Source organism: Zonotrichia albicollis, chromosome 5 (assembly GCF_047830755.1).
Source record: "Zonotrichia albicollis isolate bZonAlb1 chromosome 5, bZonAlb1.hap1, whole genome shotgun sequence".
In the NCBI taxonomy this organism is placed as follows: domain Eukaryota; kingdom Metazoa; phylum Chordata; class Aves; order Passeriformes; family Passerellidae; genus Zonotrichia; species Zonotrichia albicollis.
This window is the reverse complement of record NC_133823.1, coordinates 52,277,465-52,295,654: the sequence shown is the minus strand read 5'-3', so window position 1 is coordinate 52,295,654 and position 18,190 is coordinate 52,277,465. Positions and strand designations below refer to the sequence as shown.

The 18,190-nt window shown below is 36.3% G+C and overlaps 1 protein-coding gene across 5 annotated transcripts in view; it reads left to right on the top strand.

Moving 5' to 3' along the window:
- The window catches only part of KIAA0232 (KIAA0232 ortholog), a 64,001-nt gene that overhangs the window by 17,676 nt on the left and 28,135 nt on the right, over positions 1-18,190 (top strand). For 3 of the 5 annotated variants that reach the window (XM_074541713.1, XM_074541710.1, XM_074541708.1), the window contains exons 2-3: positions 385-888; positions 13,830-13,967. In XM_074541713.1, the coding sequence (XP_074397814.1) occupies positions 658-888; positions 13,830-13,967 (369 nt within the window). In that variant the 5' untranslated portion in view covers positions 385-657. The remainder of the gene's footprint in view (positions 1-384; positions 889-13,829; positions 13,968-18,190) is intronic. The other 2 variants (XM_074541711.1, XM_074541712.1) reach the window with 2 other exon arrangements.

The following is an 18,190-nucleotide window of genomic DNA, read 5'->3' as shown; positions in this document are numbered from 1 at the left end:
GCAAAATATGCAGTCTTTATTCAAACTAGCATAGGTGGTTTTTTTTTATGTGAGTGGCTTTTTTCAGCTGATAATGAAAGTAATAAAATCTCAACTTTCCCATAAAGCTAGGTCAGACATATGTTTCAGTCGACAGATTACATGTGAAGTGTTTGATGAAAAAGTCAGTCTTCCTACAGTAAAAAGTACCTTTTCTAAAAGTCACCTTTAGACTTGTAATAATTCCTGTCACTCTTCAAAATGACACTGAGTAGATGTATGATATGTTTGGAGTAAGCAGTATGTAAATGACTGCTTTCTACTTTGGGTGTTTTTTTTCACTGTTTAATATTATTCATGTATGGATACATATTGTCACAACTTATCATTTTTTCCTCTTTATAGGTCCTGCTGGGGACTTGCATCTGGCCTCAATGTGAAATTAAGGTAGAAAAACACATCTACATATGTGTTTGCTATTAGGATTTAGTTTATTCACTGGTCATGCCTGAAGAGTGATGTTCGTCTCTAGTCGGCTAACAGCCAGGAAATATAAATGATTGTCCTAGAAGTCAAGCCTCTCTCCTATTTACTGGAGTGAAAATCACCTCCAGATACCGACGGAAAATCAACTCCAGAAAATGCTTCACGTTATAAGGATGCCAACCACCTAGATTCATGCGCCCTATCTGTACAGTTGTTGTGGATGGTTTGCCATCTGAAAGCTCCTCAAGCTCTTATCCAGGCCCTGTATCTGTTTCTGAAATGTCTCTGCTACATGCTTTGGGTCCAGTGCAGACCTGGCTGGGACAAGAGCTAGAGAAGTGTGGCATTGATGCCATGATTTATACTCGGTATGTCCTCAGTCTTCTGCTGCATGATAGCTATGACTACGACCTGCAGGAACAGGTATTTACATATTTTAGATGTTGTCCAGTGAAAGTGAGTTTTTGTATCAGTTATGTTTTGTGTATTATACCTGGGTATGCTTCAGCTGTGGGGATGGTTGTCTTTAAGTGTGTGGGTGGAAGGAGGGTATAAACAGGAGTCAGAACTGATGGGTGAACTGAGGTTAAAGTAGTTAGGTTGCTGTATGGGCAATTACATTAAACAATGTTTTCATATGGCTACAAATGATATCAGAATTGTTAACACTGGAATATCTGTGTCCTTAATGGAGAACATCAGTACTTGTGATTGGAAGCTTAATTTAATGTTGTAACATTAGTAAATGAATGTAATTCTTGTAAACTGTGTCAAATTGCCCAGCTTCACAGTAGTTTGTAGACCCCCCCCATCACCTCCCATGGATTTCATGTTGTGCTATTTTCAGTAAAGAATAAACACAAATATCTTTTAGTCTTCAGGTATTTGAAATACATTATTATACATACATAATTAATTTATTCTAAAATAATGTTAATGCTGAATGCTGATAAAAAGCATGCAAGAGAGTTGTGACCCTAGAACATACTGTTCAGTCTCGATACCTTTTTTCTTTTTTTTTTTCTTTTTTATTTGTCTGCATCATGAACCTGTATAGAAATACTTTTAATAGTGGAGTTAACAGATTCAGGACTCAGAAATTACAGTTTTCAGAAAGGGCTGATGATGCTGTTAAACATAGGCTTTGTCTTAGAAGGTGGCTGTGGTGACAGTGGGAAGGAAGAAAAGCAAATACCTATTATTTGATAGTTTAATTATTAGTCCTTTTTCATTACTGTTGTTTTGGTTATACTTCAAGCATTGCTGCCTAACTGCTTCAGAAATTCCATTTTCACCTAGTTTATCTTTTTAAAAATCCAGCAAGAACAGAGCAGGTTATTGTGAGATAGATGTAAGTGTAACTGAAGAACAAAAAAATTCATGTCAGATGCTGTCAGTGTTTGAACTCTTAGCAACTATTACCATGCATAAAAGCCTTCATGCTTCCCTTGTGCAAACCAGAAAACTTGTATCTGTTAAAGTTTGTTTCTTTTCTTTTCAAAAGTGTATCTGGCAGCAGTAGGAGGCATCAGCAACATCCCCATGATTAATAATAATAATAATAATTTTAAAAACCCAGTGTAAGCACTTTCTGGAATGTACCTTAACATGTAGGTCTTGGTCAGACATGAATACCTGTATTTTAGAAGGGGGCAGAAAAAGGTTTCAAAACCTGTTTGAAAGGAGCATGTGGGATAAGGACATTAAAAACAAAACCAATTGAATTCACATGAGAACTTGAGGAGCTTTAGAGATAGGCCAGTGGCCCTGGGGGAAATAGACTTGTTTCTTTTCAGTCCATTTCAGACCACTGTCATAACTTTGAAGTTGCTACTGTGATATTTCAAATTACTGAAGTGCCAAAATTAGTTTTCTTTTTATCAAGCTTTGCAAGAAGCAGGGTAACTATATTATGAAGATCTCATTCAGTTTATTTCTCATTTTGATACTTTAACTGGATCCTTTGTGGGTTTGATAACAGAGGTTTTAGGAATGTGTCTGTTCTCTTTCCAAGTTGATTATCTGAACCTAATGAGCCAAAGGGAGAAGAATACCACATGCTGACAGGGTAGCCAAAACCTGTGCTGCTGAGTGGGTGCTGTGGTACCAACGTGCAGGATGTCTTCTGAACAGCATTGGGCTTTGCAGCTGGAAGATTTTTTTTCCACCACCTCCAATTTGTTCCTGTTTATAACATACTATTACCATGTTCGCCCTACTTCAAATAACTGTTTTCTAAGTTTTGAGGCCTAGTATCAATTTAGTTTTGGGATTATATTCTGTAGTAATGATTAGATGCACCTGTTATGAAACATACTGCTCCCTAATTCCTTCCTCAAATAGCTTAGTCTGTAAAGCCTACAAGTGCAAATTTCTAACATAGAATTGAGGAAATATTTAAATACATGTGTTTTGTTATTTATTTATTACTGATTTAATATTTTTTCTTGTTACTTACTGGTTCTTTGTGTCTCCTGACGTTTTAAATTAGTTTTGTTAGGTAAAGTTGTTCAGAAACAAGAACATCTTTACTCTAAAACATGTATTTAGGTATAAGAAATTTCAAACCAGTTTTAGTGATGGGTACAATATTAAGACAAAGGGGAAAAACATATACTAGTGTTGCTTACCAGTAGAAGTCAAGGAAGAGAACAGGAATTAAATACCTAAATGAGAAGTAATTTAGGAATAAAATACTTTGAGTTGTTGAGCTTCTTTAACCCAGATTAATTCCCATTGAAGATTTGGTCCTTAGCATCTCAGGAATTTTTTCTCTCATGTGATTCCTTTAATTCTTAAGAAAGATAAGAGAATGTCCATGGAAAGAGCTATTCTCAATAGTGGGCTTTTTGCAATGATTTCTCTCCAACTTAGAGGACAGCTACAAAAAGGACTGAAGCAGTCTATTCACATGGAGAAGATGAGGGACAATGGGTACATGTTGCACTGGGGGCAGTTTCATCTTGATATGAGAATTTTTTTCTTTTTCTGTTTTCTTGTAGTGAGAACAGTCATTCACTGGAACAACCTCCTCAGGAATGTGATAGAATCCCTGTTGCTGGAGGTTTTTGAGATGCAGTAGGGTGCTAGATAGTCTTGTGTAGTCTCTTTTTCCCTTGGAAGGGTAGACCACATGATTCTTTGAGGTCCCTTCCAGCCTGAGCTGTAATGTGATTCTGTGATTCTTTGCTTTTAGAGCTCTGTTTTTGGGGATATTGAGTAGTCATCCCTTTTTTCTCAAAATACAGCAGTGGCTTCTATTTAGAGCAGGTTACAAGGAATGTATAGTCTCACAATGCATAGGATTATGCATAGGAACAATCCATTACAGTTTGCTTTTTTGGGGGCTGGGAGTGAAGAGGACTAATTTGGGAAGTCTTAATCTTACAGATACTGTCATCTTCATTAGAAATGTTACAGACTGAAGTGAAGATGGTCATTAAGCTCTTTCCACCTCAGGGTGTTGATGGTATCATTAGCACTGTTTTAGTTGCTTCAGGGAGCCTCCTTCAGTGCTTGCTTTATAATGTTCTCGTGTCATCAAGTGTGGCAGGGAAATGGAACTCTGAAGTCTGGACTGAGGTTCTGTCAGGTAAGTACAAAAAAATTTAGTGTCAAAAATAAGTAAGAAAACCCATTCCCAACCTTACTAGGCATACACAGATATTTAAGATATAGCTGTTGTCATGTTATCATCACTTCTGTTTACAGTTAAAATAAGAATTTCAAAGGAATACGGGAATCTTGATTGACTATGGGAGTCTTGATTGATTAGATCTTCAGGGTTATTTTTGTAAATAAGTAGGATGTTCCCTTCTGCTCTGTTAGTAATATTTAATATGTGGGTTTTGGTCTTGATTCTGATGCAGTCTTCTCCAGTGTTACTCTGGTGCAGATTTGTGTGGCTTTCTCCAATATAATCTTTTTTTGTGCAGTGAGCTAGTTTGATGTCTGCATAGAAGATAAGACTAAGGATGCGCGTGTGTGTGGTGGGGGGGGGGTTGTGTTGGTTTTCATTTCCCTTTATTTGTATGTATGTGAGGGTGGAACTGTTTTGTTTGGGTTTGTTAGTAGTGTTACATCTATGCCTTGCCCAATTAGAATGGTTTTTGTTGAGTATTGTTATATGGATTCAGGCTCAGTATCACAAAATGTTGGATTGGTAAGTCATGAGTTTCCAGAGAGTTCATAGCAGATTTTTGCAAATACAGAAAACATAGGTGGAAGTAGAACCCTAATACACTGCAACCAAATTTTACTGGAATGTTTGTAGTTTCTATTCTGGCTCATTGGATTAAACTGAAATAGCTATTAAAATATTGGGAAAATTTATAAGCCAGTATATTTTGCCCAGCTGTATTTCAAAGGAATAGAGAATTTCCAAGAAAGGAATCTTGTTTATGGTAAACTGCACTGTGGTACCAGGGTCTTCAGGACTGCTTTGGTTATACACGTGTTATTCATACCTATCAAGAATTACTGTAAAATTCTCTAAATATACACACTTTAAATGCATGGTTGTTTGTTTTGAAATACTCAAGTACTGAAGGTAACTGAGTTATTGTTGGCACCTAGAGCACAATTCTTATCCAAGCCATACTTGCTACTTTTGGAAGTGAGTCTCAGAGCTCAAGATGTAAAAGTTCTTAAGAAATACTTCCTTCTGATTGTGCATGCTTTTTTCCTTCTTTTAATTTTCCTCTCCCCTCTGTTTTTGCTTGGCAGCAATGATAATGCTGATGGGAGGATTTAAGTGGGTGGAAGTAGGAGGCTCTCTGGGACTTTTTTCCCGAGTATTGACTGATGGAGTAGAAAATACAAAGATAGTATGAATTGGGTTTGCACATTTTCCTTGATTCCTGTGATACAGTTCACAGAAATAGTTTTGAGGGTTTTGTGGCTAGTTGAGGTTTGTCATATCAGAAGACAAGTAAGGATTTCAGTGGTAGACTCGCCCTTTTTTCTGACAACTGAAGATATTGCTTGTGTACCATCTTTTTAGAGAAGAATTCTCAAATTGATTTGCACATATATTAGATGTCTACATGGCCTAAAGATTACTAAAGAAATCTCTTGAACCATGCTATATAAGATATTCATTATTTAGGGATTGTGTTAGGGAGTTTACTTGGTTCAGTTTGGTTTGGGTTTTTTTGAGGCCTGTCAATGGACTCTTCTGAATGTTTGGAAATCACTGGTATTTTGTGCTGAGATAGATGACATTTTAGTCACTTTTGGTCCATTAAGGAAAACCTCGTAAAATTTGTGTGGATTTACAGACTGTTTAATGTAAGTAAAGTGCAGAATGTTTCTGCCAAATATACTTTTTTTTTTTTTGCCATTTGCATTTTATTACTGAATTTACTTATTTTGGATAAATTAAGCAGAAAATCATGAAATTGCTGTCGAGTTGGTAACTTTTGGGGACCCACAGAATTGCTGTTGGTGGAGATCTGAATATTGTGAGACAGCCTTTTGACTTCGTGCTAGATGAACTTTTGATCAGAATACCTTGCTCATTGTTTCCTAGTAGCAAACCAAATAGGTGCTTTTAAGATTTGATTGTTGTTTAAATTCTGATTAAAAATATATTTGTAGATGTATGTGTTCTCAAACCAGTTTATGATACAGCAAATATGGCATTAAGATAATATAATCTGTTTGAAGCAGAAGGCGTTGCCTTAAAATATACTTTGCGTGAAACATTATTTCATTGATTATTCTTTATACAGTATTAGAATCAGTGTTCTGTGTTATATCTTTCATATACTAATTGTAGACTTAACTGATTTTGAATATAACAAATTTATGGTTTAGAGCTATAGATTTGTTCCTGTCGACTGTTCTCCCTTAGAGAGCCTTTATTTAACAAAAACCCCAAAACCTAACCCAAAGAGCTAGACACTCTGTGAGATAAAGGCTTTGTTTGTAAGCCTTTGGTCGTGCAGCAGAAAGATTGAAATGCATTTGTTATGCATACTTTCCAAATCAAGTGTCTTCTGTTGCTTTTGATCTACTTCTTTCAACACATTTTTGGAAGTTAACAGTTTTTTTCTGAATCTCAAAAGTAATGGTTTTTTTTTAAGAGAATGTTTTCCTAACTCTCAGAATTAATTGGCTATTGCACTGCAAAGTATGTACTTTTGTGGCCAGGTTGAGATTTTTTCTTTTGATTTTTCAATTTTTAACAGAGAGGCTTTTTTTGCAGGAAGACTAATTATTTGTAGACTGATTTGAAGTAGTTCCATTCAGGTAATCTTTTATATGGAGGCATAAAAAGTCTTCAGAATGATAGTTACACTTCTGCTGACTCTGATCAGAGTTTTTATTCTTGCTTTTTGATCATTGTCACTTACATATTTAAAGTCCAAAATGTAGTTTTCTTTTTTATTTTAAGAGAAGAAGAGCCGTGGAAGGGACACCTCAGCCCATGTGTGATATATTTGAGGGCTTGACCTTCTGGTTTTAAGTCCATAAATGATTTTGGCCTATCCCTCTGCCCTGGGATGGGGATGTCATGCCAGCTTTAGCTTGTTTGGCTTGCATGTGCTAAGGACAGAGGACACTTTGGAGACTGAACTGGGGATGCATTAGGTTCCCAGATCCAGTGGAATGTGCTGTTAGTTCTCCTGCCATCCCATATTAACCCAGTAGAGGGAACTGATGTCTGGATTTAAATTCCAGTAATAGATACTAGTTTTTCCCATGTATATTTTGGGTGAAAGAGGTTGTGGGGTTTTGTATGTGTTTTGTGTTTTTGTATGTCTCATCTGTAACCTAAAGAGAGGAGGTGAAATCAAGATTTGGTCCTGTGCATTCCACTAACCATGTGTTAAATGTTAATTTTTGTAAACATTTTACAAAAATAACAATGCTGCTTCTAGTATAATTGCACCTATTCTTTTATTGTCCCTAAGAAATGCCTTTGGGTCACTCAAACACATTTTTTGATCAGGCATTAAATATGCAGAGTGGGTTCAGCTACAGTAGGGAAATGCTGTGTGACTGCTGTACACAAGTGTCAGTAAATTTCAAAGTTCACCAGCAACATGTGGAAATAAATTTCTTGAATGCAAAGCATTTTCTGTTTAGTTTGTATTTGTGTTACTGCTTATTAAGCTGTATAAGCTTGAGCTTATACTTATAAGCTTATACTGCTTATTAAGCAGTCCTGTAGGAATAATTTTTAAATTTTTCTGACCATAGTTTTTTAGTCAGTACCCCAACTAAGTATGTAAATTTCAAATTGTGGGAATCAGTGTATGAAGAACAGAGTAGGTAGGAGGGGGAGCTGTGAGACCAAGACTTTTAGCTGTACTTTTTTATGTGACTAATTCAAAATCCTTAGATTACTCAAATGCGTATCTTTACAGCAGTGGGAATAACCCCTTCTTCTTCCCATACATAAACATGTAAACTGAAGAAAGGACCAATTAATCATATTTAGAAAATGGTATTTTATCTTGAAAGAAATATACCCATAAAGCTTATTCATACAAAAGTTAAACCACTTTTTAAAAGCTCAGATAACTAAGTTTTAAAGTTTATAGAGGAAAACTTAGCTGTGGTCCTGCCCTCTATCCCTTTCTAGGAAGGGGGTGCTATAGCTGAGAGCTATGCAATTCAAATTTTGGGAAGTAATTTTTTGTGTACAATATTAATTTTTTGAGAAAAATAGGTGTATGTGGATTCTTCTTCACTTAAGCATTGGAAGATGGCTGAAATGTCTTCACTGTAAAAGCATGTGGCTCAGGAAACTGATTTATTGATTTTTAGTTGGCATTTGTTTCGTTAATTGTGCAGTAACTGAACTGTTTTGTATTTCTCTGTCCAGTGACTGTTAGATATGGGACAGGTTTGGAGTGTCATGGAGTGTGAGTTTGTATTCTCTATTCTGTTTTAGGGGTGGCAGTTGTGGTGGCAGGGATTGGAGCTCAGCTGTAGGCTTGTGCAATCTGTACAGGTTCCAGGGCAGTCAGCTTCACTCGTGTGTTAGTGCAGCAGAAAAGCAAGTCATTTTCAAGGACTGTGCTTAGCTGAGAAACTTTATTTCCACACTCTTTGCTGTGTTTGTATTGCTGTGAGTGATCATGTTGAGCTGCTCGTTCCTTTTTTACCAAGTTGTGACTGCTAATGTATTCTCACAAAGACTTACATAATACAGAGCAGAGGTGGAAGCTCAAGGTTGGAGTCTTCCTAACAGTCAGGATTTCTTTGCAGCCATGTCTGTGCTGATACAATTGTACTGTTTGGATTTCTGGGCATAATTAAGATACTTCCTTAGTTTTCTTTGGGTATATGTCATTGCATGACAGTACACTTGCCACATTTCTCCAAGCATAGACATGTGCTGCCCATATTCTCTGAAATCAGATGATTACAGTGGTCTGTGATGCTTGACACACAACTTTATCTCTAAAGCCAAGAAAGTAGCCATAAATGTTATGAAATAACTTCTCCAGTCATGACATTCCCCTTTCAGACACCTTGACTCTGTAGTGACAGTTTCTATTGAGTTCCTGGCTTTCTTTTCTGCACTGTAAATCAGACATGTAAGTAAATGATGCCTTTATAGCTGTAGCTATAGCCTTGCTGAATTTTCTTCTTTCCTGCTTTTACTTTAATGGGAAAAGTCTAAAGGCAGTCTGCTCAACAAACATAAGATTTTAACAGATGCAGCATTTGCATGTTCTCTCATTCTTTGGAGTGGGTGTGACAAATTTCTTCTCCTTAGTTTTAGCCTAGAAGTAACTTCTAATTAGTGAACATCACATAGACTGCCCTTTCAAACTGGTAGGATAATAAGCAAAAGTTTATAATTTACAGAAACTCAGATTACAGGATTTTGTACTTGGATTGATTAGTTTTGATAAGGAGAATTCTTTACTGCCCGCCCTCAGTCCCCAATACCCTGAGGTCATAGCAGTGCATGTTGTGATCAGCTACATTATCAGCTGTTCTGTTGCAGTCAGGTTCTGCAGGGTTATAATGTTCTGGTTGGGACATCTGCGAAAGAGGTGACTTTCTAATGAACCATCCCTGGTTTTTCATTATGAGTCTAAGATGAATTCTTTCCATGATAATACCTGGATTTGGAGTTATTATCTAACATTAAAGAATGTTTCCCACTCCTCTCTGTTCTGTGTTTAGCAATGGTTTTTTGCCATGGAGAAAACTTGGTGTAGTTGACAAACTTGCTGAGAGAGCGTTTGATCCCTCTGTCCATGTCACTGACAAAGGTGTTAAACAGCATCAGTACCAGTGCAGACCCAGAGACACACTTGTCACTGGCCTTCACTTTGAACATCAAGCCATTGACCACAACTCTGAGTGTTACCATCCAACCAATTCCTTGTCCACTGAATGGTCCATGTGTCAAATCCATGTCTTTCAGAGGCAAGGACAATGTCACAAGCTCTGCACAGGTCCAGGTAGTTGACATCATTTACTCTTCCCTTACCCACCAAAGCTGTTATCCTGTCTTAGAAGGCCGTGAAATTTGTGTGGCATGATCTGTCCCCAGTGAAGCCATGTTGGCTGTCACCAGTCACCTCCCTATTTTCCATGTGCTCTGGTACAGATTCTAGGAGGATCTGTGCCACAATCTGTGCTACGATCTTGCCAGGCACAGAAGTGACACTGACTGGCCTGTAGTTCCCCAAGTCTTCCCTTTTTTCCCTTTGTAAAAACAGGTTATGTTTCCCTTCCTAATGTTGCCATTTATGTGGATCATGAGCTTCATAATGGTTTTATTTCAGTCATATGGCAAGGTGTCACATTTGTTTTCTTACAGATAGTAGATATTTCTTTTTACAGCAAATGAAAGGAGAATCACTATCAAACTTCCTTTTTTTTTTTTTGCTTCTCCAATTTCTTATAGTTTAGAGGGAGGTGGTGGAATTGCTGCTGAATAGAATTTCAAAATCTTTCTAAAATTTGTGCCTGTATCTCAATTTAAAATTGAATCAAGCACTCAAAATAATGGCTTTCTTGAGGCACCACTTGTGTGAAGAATACAGATATTTCATCAATGTTTCTTTAGTCATATTTGTAGTTATGAAGTTATTCTTGTTAGGAAACTGCACTTTCAGTGTCTTCATGACTGAAAATCTCTAATGAAATTATCTAGTTATGTAGTAGGTAGATTATAGTAGCACTCTGAAGAACAGATGTTTGAATAACTGTTTAGATATAAGAACTTGTGGTTTTTTCAGTATCCAGAGGGCATTGGCTTTCTATTGATACCTCTTTAATATTGGAGCGTCATCTCTTGAAAATGTAGGTAAAGGTAGTCTGGTTTAAATATTTGAGCTCTGTAAACAAAATTTTAGTTTTTTCTTCTGTGTATATGCACACTTTTAAAATCTTTAAGTTCAGAGTGGCATTGTTTTTGTGAAAAGTTCAGTGACCAGTGTAGAGCTCTTGCATTAAAACGAGCATCATGTTATAATCTCTAGTTCTGTTAGGAAACATGGTAAATGAAGGCATCTAGTAGGTGAAGAGATCAGAAGTCCTTGGTTATTCTTTGCACGTGGAGGAAGTAGTTTTCCTGTCCTCATGCATACAGAATGTTTTGCTTAGCTGCTTTCTTTCCTGTTATGAACTTGATACTTTAAAGTCTAAGGGAGTAAACGTACTGATGGGCTCCTGACTGCTGAAGACAGGGAGCAAAAGAGAGGAGAAAAAATTTAAGAGACTTATTTAACCAATTTAAACCATTAAATTTAACTAATTTAAACCATTGGAACTACTGGGTTGTCTTTTTTTTTTGACAATTTAGTCATCATGAAAGAAGAGGATCACTCTGTGTCTCACTGTTCTACAAACTCACTCTCTAGGGTGTATTGCATTTCCTTGTTTCTCAGGCATTTTACTGTAATGTTGGGCTTTGTAAAATCTTTTTGTGCTTGACCCAGAATGGTTCTGATACACAAGAATTATGCCTAAGGTTTTTTTTTCCTTCACTGTTCTCTAGGGTTTTATGGGTGTGATGTTTGAGTCCTCAGTAACATAGGCGCTATCCAATACATATATAGTGCTGATAAATACTGTAGTTTAGATGAAGATTTTAAATGCAAAATTTCTCATGGAATAGCTGTAATCCATGGTGTTTGCTAGTTTTGTAAAATCTGAGGCTATAAAACTGAGGAGTTTGTCCTAGAAAAAAAATCCAAACCCAAGTTTTAAACTTGGCAGCCCGGTGTGACTGAAAACCCTGTCTCCAAAATTATTTTGTTTGTATGTCGTATAAAGAGGTAGAAAGAAATCAAGAATTCTGTCAGAGCTATGTCCTCAATTGCTGCATCCTGAAGGACAAACCATATTGTTCTCAAAGTGCAAAAACAACTCACTCTGGAAGGAGGGATGAGACCGTGATACCACAGCTCTGGGGTGGGGTCCTGAGAGAAAATTCCATTTAGCTTCCCTTCCCCCATTAAAAAAAACTGCATATCTCTTAAAAGAGATTTTTCAGTTTTTAAAAGTTGAAAAATATCAAAGTTTGCAGACAAGTGTCAGATATTTTTGAAATTACGTGTGAAGGACTGAATGAAATGCTTTATAAATTTCTGTGAGCATGCAGGTTCTTGCTGCTCTGCTGACAGAACGTTGGTAAAGCTGTGATCTATGGGTACAAAGCAAACCTTTGTTAGCATAGAGAAAAACAGTAATTCATAGCATTTTGGGAATGTTTTCCTACTGCAGATGTTGTCTTTGTGAACTTTCTACATAAAATCAGAATAAATTAAGTTAACCCAGTGCAAATTTGCTGGTGTACCTGGATCATACCCAACCTATTTACTTATTTGCAGCTGTGCCCATGTGAATGAGCTGGAGGGGTTTTGGAAGCTGGTGGGGAATAGGTGGTTCTCATCAGTTTGTTTTCTTTCCCATTAATATTGGGAAGAGTTAGAGTGCTCTACAACCTTGTTGTATAAAGAAATATGTAACTGCAATTTTGGAAAAGACTTAAAAATTTATTTTTTAAAAACGAATTGTAGATATGCACAGAATTATTCTCTGATTTATTTTTTTCTTTTCTATTATTTCTTTTGTTATTTCTTCTAATAACAGTACCGTAGCCTGCTCAAATTTTTGGTTTTAAGTGAATTATTGGCACCTTGCACAAGTGCTGGGAAAGTCAGAGTGACTGGTAGCTTTTTGCTCTTTCAGCACTAAAAGCAGTTCTCCAGTTTTGGTGCTCAAATAAGACTTTAAGCAGTAAATCCAGCAAATTGCTCTGCTCCTTCTCATGAAGTCACAAATGGCAGCCCTTTGATGGCTGTTTCTGAAGATGTTTGGTCTCTCTCTTGGCTCCCATTTTTTTCCCCTCTTGTTCTTTGCACAGGAACAATTATTTGCACTGACAACTTGTTTTACTTTGTTTTAAAACCATGGGGAATTAGGAATTCTTTTAAATGAGGGTAGGCCTTAGCCTGGTTTTCTTTGGAAGCAGTAACAGATACATTGAAAAGGTTGATACAGGTAGGCTGAAAAGTATCAGATGTTTGTGGATCTCTCTGCAGAAGATCATTTTAGACAAGCATACATTTTAAGATGTTAAAGACTATCTCACTGACAGCCAAAATACTTATTTCATGAGATGAATATGGCAAATCATGTACGTGTATGTGAACAGACAGTGAAGAACAAGCAAGTCCGGTAATAAATTTTGTAAATTCTGAAAAGCCATAAAAAGGGATTGCAAAGGGATGCTATCTTCAGATTATTGCATGTAATACAATAGCATTCTACTCTGATGTTATTGTTCTTCATCGTTCTTACGTGTGTAGGAGGCCAACCCTACCTACTCACTCTCACTTCTCAATTACTTGAATTTTCTTCTGAAATAGTTCAGGTTTATTTTATGACAGCTACTGCTATCTCTAGCTGTAATCATGTTCATTTTAACACTGAGTTGAAGGCTTCAGGATCTAACACCACACTTTCTTCTTCTGGCTTGTTTAACTTTCTCCTAAGTTTGATCTTAACTCTCTGAACTACTTGCTTCTCCTTCTTATTATTTCAGAGATCAGTGAAACAAATGTATTTTGTGTAAATTACAATAATACATTCAACATAAGTTGGCCATAAAATTGCCTTTGTGGATATTCTTTGCAAAAATTGGAAAATGTTACAGTGAAGTGTGAGTTGCCTCCATGTCCTGTGAAAGATGAATGTGCTTTTCTGAATAGTAAGTGCAAGTTTTATGTAATCAAACTAATCTTCAATTTGGCTAAAAGTAATTTTTAGCAGATATAATGGGGTTGGTTTCATTTGCTCAGTATGTTATTTGTAGTCCTCTTCTGCTATAGTACTGAGATACTAATGTATTTAAATAGTGTAATTTCTTTGTTTGATTTTAGGAGAATGACATCTTCCTGGGCTGGGAAAAGGGAGCTTACAAGAAATGGGGAAAGAGTAAGAAAAAGTGCTCTGATCTAACACTAGAGGAAATGAAAAAACAGGCTGCTGTCCAGTGTCTTCGCTCTGCTTCTGATGAAGTAAGTTTGGACTATTTAACAGATTCTTAAGGTTTTATGTCCTTCTATGTGCTAGGTGTATTTTGCTTGTGATGCTTATATTTTAATTTGTGGCTTCTTAAAGTGCTAGTTTGCCAAGAGTTCTTCAAGAATTGTGTATTTTTATTTAGTGAATCATGATATTGGTGTATGTTAGAATGATTTCACAAGAGATTCTGTACTATGTGGTGTCATGCTTTCCTTTCTGTAAACCGTTCCCTATTCTTGTCAGGGGCACCAGTTTGAGTTGAAATTACCACAAATCTTTGCATAAAGGTAATTCTAAAAATTCTAAGTTGACTTTGTGTTGTGTGTGGATAGAAAGGACTGGATCATGTGGACAGAAGCCATCTTGTTCTGTGCATGTGACATGTGTAATCCAGAACTCCTAAATAAAAAGCCATGTATTGTAGCAAATGTTCACTTTCCAAGTTAGTGATTGAGTGGAAGTGGAGTTGAAGTGCACTGACTAGAGCAGGTGAGGAGAGGTGAAAGCAGCAGGTTGAAGCAAGACAGCAGAGGCAGCAGATATTATGTAGATGAGCAGACAAGTGGACCAAGAGTGAGGCAGTTGAAGGCAATATTTAAAAAGAAAGAATGATCTGTAGCACAAGTCAAAGAAAGCTCTCCAGGGAGATTTTTCAGACAGCAAAAATGAGAAACTGTTTTTTTGTAGTTTACAGAACTATAAATACTCTGATCTGTCATTGCTGTAAGAAACTACCCCACCTCTGCAGCCCAGTTGCGTTACAGCTCTCCACACCTTTCTAGTCATAGCTTGTGCTTGCACAAGCATTTGTGGGGTTATGTGCACAACTGGTTTGGGAAAGTGAATCAGTTTCCTGAGATTAACCTGGTTGGGGCAGAGGAAATGTTAACCCAGAGAGGTTTCCTGGTCAAATTTGTGGCACAGGCACTCGTCCCAGCAAGGCTGTGACAAAGTAATCAAGGAAGTGGGGAAGATGTGGTGGTTATTCCCACCACGTTCAGCTGCATTACCATCACATTCTGGCTCACTGTGAAGCTACTTGAGTATTTGCTCAGTTACTAAATTGCTAATTGACTAACTGGGAGATTTCTGACCTCCCATTTTCCCATTACTTATTTTCCTAACAAAGTGATGCAAAGTACAGTTTTGTTGGTAATTTGCTCTGCTCTCAAAGTTACAGAATATTGAGGTCAGCACTCCAACTACCATAGAAGTTAATTTGAATATGAAGCAAATACAGAGAAATAATTGGAGAAAGTAATGTCTTTCTTGAGGATATGTTTGTCTTTGTATACTCATTTTATGAACAATAAAATGTAGGTCTAATACATAGACTGCAGGAATACTGATGATTGATTCTTAACTTCAGAAATTACACTCTTGATTCATCTCAGCATAGCTGAAAATCAAGAATCATCACTTAGAAATAAATTTATGTTATATAGAGAAATTTCTTTGCAGAGCAAAAGGAAGGAGGTGAATTTATTAATAATCTTTAACAGAAAAGGGAAGAAACGATTCAACTACAGTTTTGAAAGAATAAAAATACATGAGATCTGAAAGGTTGAAAAATAACTTCACCTTTGACCTCTGTCACCTTGTTAGTGTTCAGCATTAACCTATAATCTGCAACCTGTAGATTGAGTTATTTCAGAGCTATTTTGACTTCTGTTGCCTGCTCAGACAATTAAGCTTACACATTTTTTGTCATTAATGAAATTGCAGGTCATAATTTTTATAGTGTATATTCACAGAATCGAACCTTTAAACCTTTTAAAAAAAGTTTTTACTTAAAGCTGCTTTGTAGGTAGTTTAACACAAGCATTGCATGAAAGAAATACAGACTTTTAATTTTTCCCCCAGAATTAAAGGGAGGGGTGATCCTACTTAAATGCTAGTAATACTTTAAAGTAACTTGTAAGATATCTTTTATTTCTGATTTTTGAAACACCTTTCTGATGTTGTTGGGTTTTTGTATTTAAGTTTGTGTGCTGATCTGATGGGAATAATGAATAGATTTTGGACTGTGAGAGATGTTAAAATAATATTTCTACTGAGGCATTCAAGCTGCTCCATACAATGTTCATGTTTTTTTCTCTACAAAATGGTAAAAATATTCTGTGAACTGTAGTTGAAATGGTAGATCAGTTGTGTGTAAGGAGTATTTATCAAAACTATTGAAATACATATAAATACTTTTTTCCAGGGCCACTTGAATTTTTTTAAATGGTTTTCTGAATTGTCTGAGAAATGTTTACCTGTGATTTTTTTTTTTGTTGTCAGATTAGGTAGATGTGTTCATTAGGATGTTCTCTTTTTGCAAATGACCTGATAAATAGTCCACATGGGCAGTTGTGGAGCTTGTTTATAGTTTTGCTTACCTTCTGTGATCCCTTTTTCAAAGTAGGCGGATGCAGAAATGCCAATCTGCACACATGGATATGGAACACTTGCTCTTCCAGCCTAACCTCTTCTTTCAACCTTAGTATTGGAGTTAAACAAGCAAGTTTGAGACCCTTTAATGGGAATAATTGGGGAACAGTCTTAGTGGATTTCAAGTTGAATATATTTTAAAAAAATTGTATTTAAGTGAAGTGATTGTGCTGTTTACCCTGTGTGTGTCTGCAGACAGACTATGTATGTATACACACGTGTGTATAGGCACACACAAACACACACAAAAGAGCCAAAGCAGGGTGACAATTCAGTGAAGACTTTAGGATTTTGCAGCCTGATCATTTTAGAGAGAAAAGTGTGCAGAGGATGAAAAGGTAATGTGGGTCAGTAGTAACTTTTCTAACTCTCATAGGAAATTACAGATATCGTTAATGTAATTTTGATTTTTTGCATTTAACTATTTAAACCAATAATGTGTTAAGAAATGGCAGACAGTCTGCCTTCTCCCCTACGAGTAACCAAAAAACCTTAAAATTGGGCAATCACTTCAAGAAGGTGCTTGATGGAGAGGGGAAGTGATAAAATTGATTATATGAAAATTGGCTTGATAGCAGTAAGTACTTTTTGGTCAAACTTTCATTTAGTTGAAACAAGTATTTTGAAATAACCTCTTGTGGGTTTACATTTCCACAGTATTCATTCTTAGGGTACTTCATTTATACATTTATACTTAATTTGTATTTTACATTCATACTTAGGTGCTTCATTTGGTAGCTTAGTTTTGCTTCGCTTCTGTTCTTCCTCTTGTGTTAAAAAGAGTAATGCTGTAAAACACTAATCTGAGACAGAAATCCAAGGTTCTAGTTTTAATTTCACAGGGCTGAAAACAAAGATCTGACTTGAAGAAACCCAAGTTTGGTGTTTATTTCTAAAACATTTCCTACATTGTGGAGAATGAAGAGTCAGAGAAGCTGCTCTGCCTCTCTGTGTCTTTGCCATGGCAAAGCCTGTTGTGGACTAAAGTGTGTTTGTGGGGGAAGCCTGATTCTGACAGGCACCATCTGGTATATGTGAGAATGCAAATTGTTAATGGGTGTACATTCTGAGGACAGTATTTTTTGTTTGACAAGCATTTTGGTGTCTCAAATTGTCTATATTTGTATAAATGAGTCCTTGGCTGCAGATGCTCTTGATGCAGTCAGGAGCAGAGGAACTGTAAGTACACTGCCACTCTCCAGAAAATGGAGACAGAATGATGGTGACAAAGACTCTAAGACAAGTACTTTAATGCAGCAATCAATTGCTATTCTTACTGTAGTTCTAAAGTTTATTTTTTCTGAAACACTTGAATAAATAGCAGTTTTAAGACATGCTGAAGAATTGCTCAAATTTTGAAAAACTTGTTAATATTGACCTTGAGTAGAGATTTTATCTTAATTTTATCCTGCTAAAGTATGGAAGAAATTTTTAAAGGTTGTTTTGCAATTAACTGCTCAAGTAGGGATATCCATTCTAATGAAACATTGGGTAAAAAATCCTAATGTTTAGGACTGGGGAATATTTATATAAAAGTACTTTGAAGATAAGAAATATTATCCTGAAATTACTGCCTCAAATTTTAAGTAAAAACGGCTGATCTGTCAACATTAAATACCTTGGTGATTAGTTTTATTGTTGTTGTTTGTAGAAACATGATCAGTTTGTTCAGGTGCAAGTGGAGGTTCTTTTTTTTTAACCTAATTCTGAAAGTACATAATTTTGTATTTGAATAATGAAACTTGACATTAGTTGTCTTGTTACTGTAAAAAGACAGAAGGCA